The sequence below is a fragment of the Sus scrofa genome, chromosome 14 (assembly GCF_054392235.1).
Source record: "Sus scrofa isolate SSC_HxYL_T2T_F1_AM1 chromosome 14, Sscrofa_HxYL_maternal_Yorkshire_Landrace_v2.0, whole genome shotgun sequence".
NCBI lineage: Eukaryota > Metazoa > Chordata > Mammalia > Artiodactyla > Suidae > Sus > Sus scrofa.
The window spans coordinates 60,889,667-60,901,695 of NC_139396.1; the positions used below are offsets into that span (position 1 = coordinate 60,889,667).

General features: G+C 36.4%; 1 protein-coding gene across 5 annotated transcripts in view; it reads left to right on the top strand.

The window, feature by feature from the left end:
• The window catches only part of NAA25 (N-alpha-acetyltransferase 25, NatB auxiliary subunit), a 75,839-nt gene that overhangs the window by 30,455 nt on the left and 33,355 nt on the right, over positions 1–12,029 (top strand). For all 5 annotated transcript variants that reach the window (XR_014826916.1, XR_014826918.1, XR_014826919.1 and 2 more), the window contains exons 11-13: positions 1,436–1,548; positions 7,696–7,903; positions 8,727–8,816. Coding sequence is in view for 1 of the 5 variants with exons in the window: in XM_021074209.2 (XP_020929868.1) it covers positions 1,436–1,548; positions 7,696–7,903; positions 8,727–8,816 (411 nt within the window). In the remaining 4 variants the exon portion in view is untranslated. The remainder of the gene's footprint in view (positions 1–1,435; positions 1,549–7,695; positions 7,904–8,726; positions 8,817–12,029) is intronic.

Here is a 12,029-nt window from a genome sequence, read left to right on the forward strand (position 1 = left end):
AAGGCCAGGGATAGAGCCTGTGTCCTCACTGATATTAGTCACATTAGTTTCTGCTGAGCTGTGATGGGAACTCCCTTTTTTGTGTGTGTGTGTGTGTGTGTCCATTTTAATCATCTAATTAATGTTCTTTGCAACTCATTCTAAAGTTAACTGTTACGATCTCTGCATCATTCCCTATATAGATTATTCACAACCAATTTTGAATTTCATGTTGACTTCATTCCTTGGGTCTATCGCAATAACCTTAGTTTATATTAGTTCTAGAATTACAAATAAATTTTTTTTCATGTAACTTTCAGCAAAATATTGTTAAAATATGTTGGAAAAAATTTCTTTCTTTCCAAATCTGGATACAAAACTATTTGCATCTGCTTTTACATTTGCTGTATTTACCTCCTATCTTTCTCTTTCCTCTCACCAGCCTGAATCTTACAAATCAGTGGCTTTGTCTAGTCTCCACAAAAAAATTTTTTTTACTGCAGTAGTGAGAGTGATTCTTAATTAGTTTTAGTCTTTCTTTTCTTCTCTGTTTTTTCTTTTTAGCTCCACACCTGTGGCATATGGAAGTTCCTGGGCCAGGGGTCCAGTCAGAGCTGCGCCACAGACCTACACCCCAACACAGCAATGCCAGAGCTAAGCCACATCTGCAACCTATGCCAAAGCCTGGGAACCTACATCCTCGTCGAGACTACATTGGGCCCATAAGCCATAAGCAACAGTGGGAACTCCTTAGTCTCTTGGATCACAGAGGCCTGTGAGAATCTTAATTGATTAAAGCCATGGTTCTCTGTTCCCAGAAACATGTGAGCAGGAAATGAGGCTTTAAATCTCACAGAGACCTTGTTAAAAATCTCTGCTTCCTGAATATAGTTCAAATTGAGAGCATTTTATTTTTCTTATTTTTATTTTTAATATGAAAAAAAAATGAACTGGTAGCTTTCTTCATATTCATGTTTAAATTTTCCATAGTGAGTGAGTTTGGATTTGTTGGCTTATGGCTTTTCCCTTTTATTTTCTCTTCTGTTGGTGTGCCTGTTGACAAATACTACTTTTAATTTAGTTAACATTTATTTAATACTTGTTAAATAGTTCAGGAACTGTTCTGGGGAAAAGCATATTTGTTTAATATTTGCAATATAAACAAGTCTTTAATGAAAACCTTTTTACTATTTAAACTTTAATTGGATAGAAAACTTCACATTTCCTCAGTGTATTAACAGATAAACCGCGTTTGTAACATTCAATTCTTTTTTAAAGTATTTGTTTATTTTTAAACTGGCAAGCCATCTTCTGGCCCTCATTGTCACTGTTATTGTTATTCTCATTCAAGCTAGATCTTCATTTAATAGAAATGTTTTTCAAATCAGACTTCTTACTTAAGGTAAAAGTTGCTCTAGTTCATGAATAATTTAGTGATTCCTCCCCTTACCCGTAGGTGACCCAGAAGAATTAATGTTCCAGTATTTTAAAAAGTTTGGGGATAAACCTTGCTGTTTCACAGACCTGAAGGTGTTTGTTGACCTCTTGCCTGCTACCCAGTGTACAAAAGTAAGTGCAGATCAGAGTTCTGTTGGGTGCCAGTATTTCTTGTAACCAGGTTAAGTGTTTGGGTTTCCTTTTTTTTTTTTTTTTTTTTAAACATTTTTGAGGCCTCACCTGTGGCATATGGAAGTTCCCAGGCTAGGGGTCGAATTGGAGCTGCAGCTGCTGGCCTATTCCATGGCCATAGCAATGCCAGATGCATGCTGCATTTGTGACCTATGCTGCAGCTTGCAGTAGTGCTAAATCTTTAACCTACTGAAACAGGCCAGGGATTGAACCTGCATGGATACTAGTCAGGTTCTTAACCCACTGAGCCACAAGAGGAACTCTTTGAGCTTCCTTTCTAAAATTGGTGAGAGTGGTAAACATGAAATATCAAGATAACTAGAGTTCCCTGGCAGCATAGCAGGTTAAGGATCTGGTGTCACTGTGTGGCATGGGTTTAGTCTCTGACCTGGGAATGTCCCCATGCCGCAAGTGCAGCCAAAAAAAAAAAAAAAGATTTGATAACTCTTTTATCAAGCCATGTAGTTATGCTACAGTGAGAATAAGCCAGCATATGGAAGTTCCCTGGGCCAGGGATTGAACCCATGTCTCTGCAGCGACCCGAACAGCTGAAGGCAGATTCTTAACCCACTGTGCCACAGTGGGAACTCCTTTTGAGATTGTGTAACCTTTTGAGATTGGCTTCCTTCACTCAGCATAATTCCCTAGACATTCGTCTGTTTTGTTACATGTATTATGCTTATTTCTTTTTATTGCTGAGTAGCATTACATGGTATGGCTCTACTATGATTTCTTTAACCTGCTGAAGAATATCTGGGTGTCTAGTTTTTGGCCATTACAAATAGAGCTGCTCTGAACATCTCTATACAGGTTTTTTTATGTAACCCTAAGCCTTCATTTCTCTGAGAACAATTCTCAGTAGTGCAACTGTGTCTTATGGTAGCTGCATGTTTAGCTTTTTTTAAGAAATGGCCAAACTTTTCCACAGTGGCTATATCTTTGTTTTTGTTTTGTTTTGTTTGCTTTTTAGGGCTGCACCTGAGGCGTATGGAAGTTCCCAGGCCAGGGTTCAATTTGGAGCTGCAGCTGCTGGCCTATGCCACAGCTACAGCAACACAGAATCCATGTCATATCTGCAACATACACGACAACTCAAAGCAACACTGGATACTTAACCCACTGAGCAAGGCCAAGGATCAAACCTGTATCCTCATGATTAGTAGTGTGTTTCGTTACTGCTGAACCACAGTGGAAATTCCACAGTGTTTGTATCTTTTAAATTCCTGTTAGCCGTGTATGAGTGATCTAGTTTCTCTGCATCCTCATCAGCATTAGATGTTGTCACTATTTTTTATTTTATTTATTCTAAAAGCACGTAGTAATGTTTCATTATGGTTTTAACGTGCATTTCCCTAATAGTTAATGCTGTTGAACATTTTTTTTTTTTTTTTGGCTTCTTAGGGCCACACTTGTGGCATATGGAAGTTCCCAGGCTAGGGATCGAATTATTGGAGCTACAGCTGCAGGCCTACGCCACAGCCACAGTGATGCCGGATCTGAACTGTGTCTGCGACTATACCACAGCTCTCGGCAGTGCCAGATCCCTGACCCACTGCGTGAGGAGGGATCGAACTTGCATCCTCATGGATACTAGTTGGATTCGTTTGTGCTGCACCACCAAGGGAATTCCTGTTGAACATTTTTTTCATGTGCTTATTTGCCATGTTTTTTTCCTAAGTGAACTGTCTGTTATTTTCGTTTGTTCATGTTCCAGTTGATTTTTTTTTTACTGTTGATTTTTTGAGAATTCTTTAGATATTCTAGATACAAGCTTTGTCATATATGTGGTTTCAGATATTTTTTTCCCAATCTGAAGCTTTTTATCCTGTGTTTTTTTGTTTTTTTGTTTTTGTCTTTTTAGGGCTGTACCCACGGCATATGAAGGTTCCCAGGCTAGGGGTCCAATTGGAGCTGTAGCTGCTGGCCTACACCACAGCCACAGCAACACAGAATCCGAGGCGCGTCTGTGACCTACACCACAGCTCATGGCAACACTGGATCCTTAACCCACTGAGCGAGGGCAGGGATTAAACCCACAACCTCATGGTTCCTAGTCGGATTTGTTTCCACTGCACCATGACAGGAATTCCGCTTTTTATCCTGTTAACAGGATCTTTGCAGAGTAAAGTCTTAAATTTTAATAAAGTCCAGTGGGCTTTCCTCTTAATGTCTCTGATTTGCTGAAAATTGTAGTGGTTAATTGCTAATTTTTCAAATCGTGATTTACTCTTGATGAAGCAGTCTGAAATTTTAAATCTTAGGGATTAAAAAAAAATAAATAAACTTGAGGACCTAAATAGACATTTCTCCAAGGAAGACATACAGATTGTCAAACAGGCACATGATAATGTACGTAACATCACTAATTATTAGAAAAATAATAATCAAATCAAAACTGCAGTGAGGTATTCCTTCACAGCAGTCAGAAAGGTCTTCATCAAAAACTGTACAAATAGGAGTTCCTGCCATGGCACAAGGATTGGGATCATTTCTTCAGTGTTACGATGTAGGTTCAGTCCTCTGCTCAGCATAGTGGGTTAAAGGATCTGGTATTGCCATAGTTGCAGCATGGTTGCAGCTGTGGCTCGGATCTGATTCCTGTCCTGGGAATGCCTTATGACTCAGGGCAGCCAAAAAACAAAAACAAAACCAGAAAACCCCCAAACAACTGTACAGATAGCAAATGCTGGAGAGGGTGTGGAGAAAGCGGAACCCTCCTACACTGCTGGTGGGAAAGTAAATTGGTGCAGCCACTATGGAAAATAGTATGGAAATTTCTGAAAAATTAAAAATAGAACTACCGTATGATCCACCAGTCCCACTCCTGGGCATATATTCAGAACAGACAAAAATTCTCATTTCAAAAGAATGTGCACCCCAATGTTCATAGCAGCGCTGCTTACAAATTGCCAAGACACAGAAGCAAATTAAATGCCCATTAGCAGATGAATGGATAAAGAATGATGGCTAGAGCAACATACGTACCCATTAACAGATGAGTGGATAAAATAGATACACACACACACACACACACACACACAAGGTATATAAATGGAATACTACTCAGCCATAAAACAGATCGCTGCCATTTGTAGCAACATGGATGAATCTAGAGATTATCATGTTAATTGAGGTTAGACTGAGAAAGACAAATATGATACCACTTATATATGGAATCTAAAAGATAGTGCAATTGAATTTATTTACAAAACAAAACAGACACAGAAATAGAAAACAAAATTACATTTACCAAAGGGGAAAGAGGAGGGAGGGAAGGGATAAATTAGGAATATGGTATTAACAGGTACACACTCCTATATATAAAGTAGATAAAAAGAATTTACTGTATAGTATAGGGAATTATATTCATTGTCTTTTAATTGTTGAAAATGGAAAAAGAATGTATATATATATTTGGCTGTATATGCAGCAGAATCAATTTGCTGTATACCTGAAGCTGATACAATATTGTAAATCAACTCTACTTCAGTAACACTTTTAAAAAAACCTGTAATTTTGGAATAATTTTACATTTACAGAAAAGTTGTGATGATAGTACAGAAAGGTACACTATGCTTTTCACCTAGCTTTTCCCCCAACATTATCATCTTAAATTAGAGTGGTATATTTGTCAGAACCAAGAAGCTGACATTGGTATATTACTATTAACTGGCCTCTAGTCTTTATTGGTGTTTCTGTAGCTTTTCCATTAATGTCCTTTTTCCGTTCTGAGTTCTAATCCAAGGCACCCTATGGTAGTTAATTGTCATGTATTGGGAGGTTTTGATGTGAATGAGTTAGTGTAAATCAATTATATACTGAGGTAGAGAACCTTACCTTTAGACCCCTTATCCACGGAACATGTATTGGATCAGATTGCTCACTCACTGATGAGACCTTCATACCCTGTTCCATATTAGCATTTAGCCTAGAGTATCCTTGGATATGGGCAATTGAAGTATTCTACCAGCTGGAACAACAGTGTGCCCAAGGTAGAATAGAGCACCATATAAAGAAATACTGTTATGTATCAAGAAAGTCTGTGATTCTGGTCAGTGTTACTCATAAAAAACTAATTAGTGAGGGTTGGAAGTCTTCTTATCACAGAGCTGCCAGCACCTATTCTTCCAGAAAGCCTCTGTCATCCCCACATGAATGAGTGAAGCTCAGTGGGAGCACAGTGGAGGTAACTAGACTATTTGTTGGGTGACCATATTCTTAGACCACCAGCACTCTATACTTTAGTAGTCTTGAGGGTTATACATCTAGGGCAGATGGAGCAGTACATTCACAAACTGATAAGTAGCCAGTGATCTCTTTTGGGTTCTGAAATGACTTAACACCTTTCACTTTGGTTTAAAAAAAGCTGTTCTTGAGGTTGCTGTGCTTATACAGCACAGGCCTAAGCTTTAGAAGTTTTCTAGATAAATTGCAACATACCCAGAAAAGAAGATTCTGGGTTATAGGAAAACTTGAAAGCTTATGAGAAAGAAATGGTTGAGTGGAAGAGAGAGATTTGGTCTGTGAGGACAGAGTACTTTCGTTCTCATAGTTTGAAAAGATCCTGTAGAAGAAAGATGTGACTATGAACCAGCAAGAAGTTGTTGCAGGAAATTAAGAATTTGGCTCAATGAGAAAAATATCTTTATTATAGTCAGAATTCTCTAAAAATAGAGTGTGTGAGTTTCATGTTAATGGAGGGATATAGGCAGTAAATACAACCACGTGGGAGAGATTCACTAAGTGTTGCACATATTTTGTGCCGAGTGCTAAGATAGGAGAACGATTGATCATGTTTTATAGTGCTTACTGTCTTGTAACTTAAAGCATCAAATGATGGAAATGCATTAGAGGAATGTTTATATTGCCTTAAGCTGAAATTGATATAGGTTTGTTGATAAAAATTTAGTACCAGAAGCTCTACTTTACTGGCATGTTTGAAAGTCTTAGGTCATCTGTGTGACCTCATATAGTAATAATCTACTGTGAAGAACCCTCTAGAAATACTGAAATACTGGCAGTGATGAGGTAGTCAGTTTTGGTGAGACAAAGGATTTAAAGGTGTTGCAATGGGTTTTGTAGTTCTATGTACATTTTTAATTGAGGGGGTAATTTTGCTGCTGCAACTTTTTAAATGTAGGATGACTTCAATAGCTAAAAATCCTGCCACTCAGCAGTATGTTCGTCAGAGGATTATAAACTGTCCATGTAAGATTCAAATTGAGAACTGTTGTCCCAATGAATTAGGAGACACATCTTTCTAAAATGGGACTTGCCCCTAAGAATGGGCCATTGAGTCCAGTTATCCTCCAGGATCACCTTTTTATGTTTTGTTTCCTTTGCTTTGTGGTTTTAAGCTAACAAAATGGTTCCAGTTTTTAAAGAAGCTTTTGCATAGGAAAAAACTGTACAGACTAGAATAGAGAAAGAATGTATTTTATGACAAAATCTGTTTAGAAGGTTCTTTAGCATTTAGTAAAGAAAGCCTCATTAGTAAACATAACTAGATAAATAAGATGGCTTACAAGAATGGAAGAGCTAGCAGTAGAAATTATATAGACATTTAATCAAAAACATGAAAATCACTGCAACTTTGTTGCAAATATGATTATCTGATCATAATAAAATTCATACAAATGTAGACAAATTGAAGCAAAATCATCACAGATGTGAAACTGCGTGATAAGTGGGATTTTTATTTTACTTAATTTTTATTTATATCTAAAAATTACATGTATAAAATTGAAAAAGTCAAATGATATCCTTAAGCTTATACTTAAAAACAGTTGCAGCTCTTTGCTTTCTCCAGTTCTGGTTCTGGCTCTGTACAGGCAAATCACTTTCAACTCTTAACTGTTTCTCTGTTATTTACCTCCTAAATTATAAGCTTATACAGCTTTTTGTTTATTTTTACGGTTCCAGTCTTCATCTATTGGCGCCCTACGTGGAAGGCAATCATTTCATTCATAACATTCCACTTCCTCCCTTACGTATTTTCCCCCTGATATAGTTCAGTAATTATTCAGTGTTTATATTTTTATGACTAAATTTTCACAGCTGAGCCACTTTTTTTTTTCCACTTTGCAGTTTATTAATCAGTTACTTGGAGTTGTTCCTTTGTCAACACCAACAGAGGATAAGCTGGCACTGCCTGCTGACATCAGAGCTCTGCAGCAACATTTGTGTGTGGTGCAGCTGACGAGGTTACTTGGCTTGTACCACACGATGGATAAAAATCAGAAATTGAGTGTGGTCAGAGAATTGATGTTAAGGTACCAGCATGGACTGGAATTTGGTGAGCAACCTTTCAAAATGTGCAGTAGTTCCCTAATCTGCTAAGTCTTAGAAGTCAGTTTTTTATCACTCATAGCACGATGTCTTATTGCTTTTGGCCAGGAAAATATTTTGTCAAGTGGGAATATATACCATCCAAATAATAAAGGGCAAAGCCTTTCTTAAGCTTGGAGTTTTAAAAAAATTTAGTTGGCTTCCAGATGTACATATTCTTACTGATCTGGCAAGTCAACTCTATAACATTGGGGCTCAGATATGCTATAGAGTTTAAGAAAATTGTCACATTTTCTACTTATAGGCCTTAATGTTCTTATTATATAGACTATGTAAGTGAACAAAAAGAATGTTGTAAAATGTGAGATAAATATTTAGTTTAGGAGTGGATCATCTTCAGATTATTTAGATATGTGTGATAAAATATAAATTACCTGACTAGATGGTGTTAGTATTTCTCTAACTATTCTGAAAAATTAGGTGAAGTAACGAGCAAAATATTACTTTAGTTGTACATAGCTCTTGGCTTCTGTTCTTTTCTTCACCTAAAACCTCCTTCCAAATCTTGCTGCTCTCCTTTTGGGACTATTTGGAATACCACCTCTGTACTGGAACCCTTTCTTCTGCTCCAGCTGAGTGTGGTCTCACCTTCCTTTGACTCTTTTGATTCATGGCTTATAGATTCCTTCTGGTATTTATCCCATTCTTATTAGTTTCTTTTCTTCTTTTTCTCTTCTCCCTCCTGTCATTTTCTTGCTTTAAAAAACTCTTTTGGGACAGTAATAATTGAACAAATCTTAAAATACAGATATGATTTTTTTCCCCTATAGGGAAATCCTGTTTGAAAACCGAATTGCAATTTTCAGACTATTACTGTCTCCTTGCTGTCCATGTGCTTATTGATATATGGAGAGAAACAGGTAAAGAGCAGTGATTTCAGTTTAACTTTACTCTTTGTTTTTATTGGTTATAAATCCTTAGACTAAATATATAATCTGAGAGTTTGATTGATGCTTTTAGGTTTTTCTTCCTTGCCCTTCTCCAGCCCTCCTACCCAAGTCTCCAAGTATCCTCCTCTCTGTAATCAGGATAATCTTAAATCAGTGGATATCTGTTCTGTTTTTAAATGTTTCTGAATAGTGAGTAAACAACCTATTGCAGAGTTATAATAATTAAAATACAGAGAAACTGATTCTAAGATAGATGTATGGGTCCATGGAATGAAATAGTCATTTTTGTTCACTTAAAAAAAAATAGATATGCAGGAAAAATACACTCTTTTTGGAATATAGTTAGCCTATTTAAGACAAAAATATACTATATGGTAAAGGAAGCATCATGAGTCATTGAGTAAGAGAAAGATGATTCAGCAAGTGATACTGAGATTGCCTTTTCTTTAGTCTCACCTTCTGACATTTTCTCTTATTAGCAGTTTTTGAGAAAAAATAACCAGTTACTTATTGCATATTATTCATGAGAATAAACTATGGAAGGAATAGGGCTGAGGAAACAATGGGGGTGTAAGACAGACACAACTCTGCCCTCATGGGTCATTTCACTAAGCACTCAATTTTGATACTGTCCTCCTCATGCTTAAAATCCTTCAGAGATGCCCTATTTTCCTGAGGATAAAGATCAGCCTTATTAGGATGGTTTGCAGTGCTCTCTGTAATCTAGCCTCTGCTTACATCTCCAGATTCTTAAGTACTTACAGCCCCGGATTTCTTTCTTTTTTCTTTTCTTTCTTTTTTTTTTTTTTTTTTTTCTGTTTTTGTTTTTGCTACTTACATCACTGAACATTATGTTGCCACTCTCTGAAATAACATTCTTACCTCCTTTGTCTAACTTTTACTCAAGCAGTGCCTCTGACAAGCCTGTCTTGATTTCACCCCCTTCCTCATTACAGATTTTGTGCCCCCTCTGAACTTTTGTAGGACATTGTATATACCTATATGATAGTACTCGTTAAACTGTATTGTACTGGGGTTGGGGATGAAATCCTTTTCATCAGAGTACTTGTTATCTGGAGCCACAGATTCGGGAGGGTGCATAGGCCTGTAAACATCTTCTTAATGTAAAAATCACTAATAAACTTTCTTACTTAGTAATTTGCTCCCTACTCACATACCCTTCCCCACTTATTCCTAGCATCTGTTTTTTGCTCATAGTGACTATTGCTTTGTTAATCTCTTGGTTTTGGAGCAAGATATCTTATCATATAATAATAGCAGTTAACATTCATTGATCATCAGGCACTTGGAAGTGCTTTATATGAACTAATTTAAACCTTGTAACAAAACAGTTAGGATTATTACAGTTTACAGATGAGGGAAATATAGCACAGAGAGAAAGAAGTTAGATAGGTTGTCCTCATCATATAGTGCAAGTATTTTGGAAGTTATAGACATTATAGATGCAAGGTTTCTTGAAGTCAGTGAAAGTGATGTTGAAATGCTCTAGTCATAGGCATGGTCATTGTTCAAGGTGGATCCTACAGAAATTAGAAACATATAGAATGTTGGTGAAGATGTTGAAAGAGACTGATTTTGAGTGTGAAAGGATTAAGAAGAAGTCTTTAGGAAATTGATACGCTCAAATAGTTTTGCAAAAAAGCATTTCTTTATGATTATGCTGCAAAAATAAAATGGGGGGTGATGAATGTCATTTTTTTCCCTCCAGGTTTTTAAATTTTATTTTATTTTATGGCCACACATACGGCATATGGAAGTTCCAGGGACAGGGATTGAACCTTTGCCTCCACAGTGACCTGAGTTGCTATAGTCAGGTTCTTAACCCACTGCACCACAGCAGGAACTCCTCCCTCCAATTTTTTTGACATATAATTGATACATTTCATTTTATTAGTTTAAGGCATATAATATAATGATATATGTACATATTGCAGAATGATTACCATAATAAGTTTATTAAAGTCCATCAAGTCACATGGCTTCAGTTTTTTTCCTTGTAATGAGAACTAAGATCTACTTGTAGCAACTTTCAAATACACAATACAGTATTGTTAGCTATAGTCACTATGCTGTACCTTATATTCCCAGAACTTATTTATCTCATACCTTTTTGTTTTATTATTTTGTTAAATTATAAAATTTAGTTAGAAAAACTTTGTGACCCCGCTCCTCATCAACCCTTGCTGCTTTTTGATTTGGTAAAGAATTTGTATAGAGTTACAGTTATTGCCTTAATTTTGCCAAATAAAGTAAGATGATAAATATCTTTTTTTTTTTTTTTTGGCTGTACCTGTGGCATATGGAAGTTCCCAGGCTAGAGTTCTATTTGGAGCTATAGCTGCTGGCTTATGCCACAGACACAGCCATGGCAACAGCAACATGGGATCCAAGCTGCGTCTGCAACTCTGGATCCTTAACCCACTGAGTGAGGCCAGGGATCGAACCCATGTCCTTATGTGTACTAGTCGAGTTTGTTACTGCTAAATCACAACAGGAACTCCAAGATGATGAATATCTTTATAATGTTGGATTTAAAACTTCAGAAGTATAAATTAAATTTTGTTTCCATTTAAAAGAGATCTTTAATAAGTTTTTAAGAAAACATTCTGATATTAGTTATCCATGAATAACTAGGACTTTAGAAGTTATTATCTGTAATTGTCCAACTCTCTCTTCTACCCAATTATGCACCTCTTGAGGCCAGGAACCACCTATGGCTCTTATCTCTGGGTCTTATTTTTAGCGTTAACTGCAGAGTTTAGGTCATTGAGTGTTGAATTAAATAAAATTATGATTTTAAAGACCAGATGGACACATGTGAAAACACAAAACTGGATGTATGCCATGATTACTACTGTGTAAAAGTAATTATAGTCAAAAGCAATACATTAATCATGATGGTAGTTTGCATAGTTTGGATAGGATTGTGGATGATATTTACCTAAAGCCCCAATTTTTAGTTATATCTTGTTTCTTTTCTCTTCGAGAAAATGCATATAGAAAATAACTTTATAATTTTAAAGGCTCAGTGAAACTTTTTATTTTAGCTATTTTTTCTAACTGTAAAAGAAATTTACAGTTTGTAAAAATTTTGGAAAACAGTTTATTTTTATCTCACTTTCCCAGCTTCTAAAAAGCACACTCTAATATTTTTGCGTATTT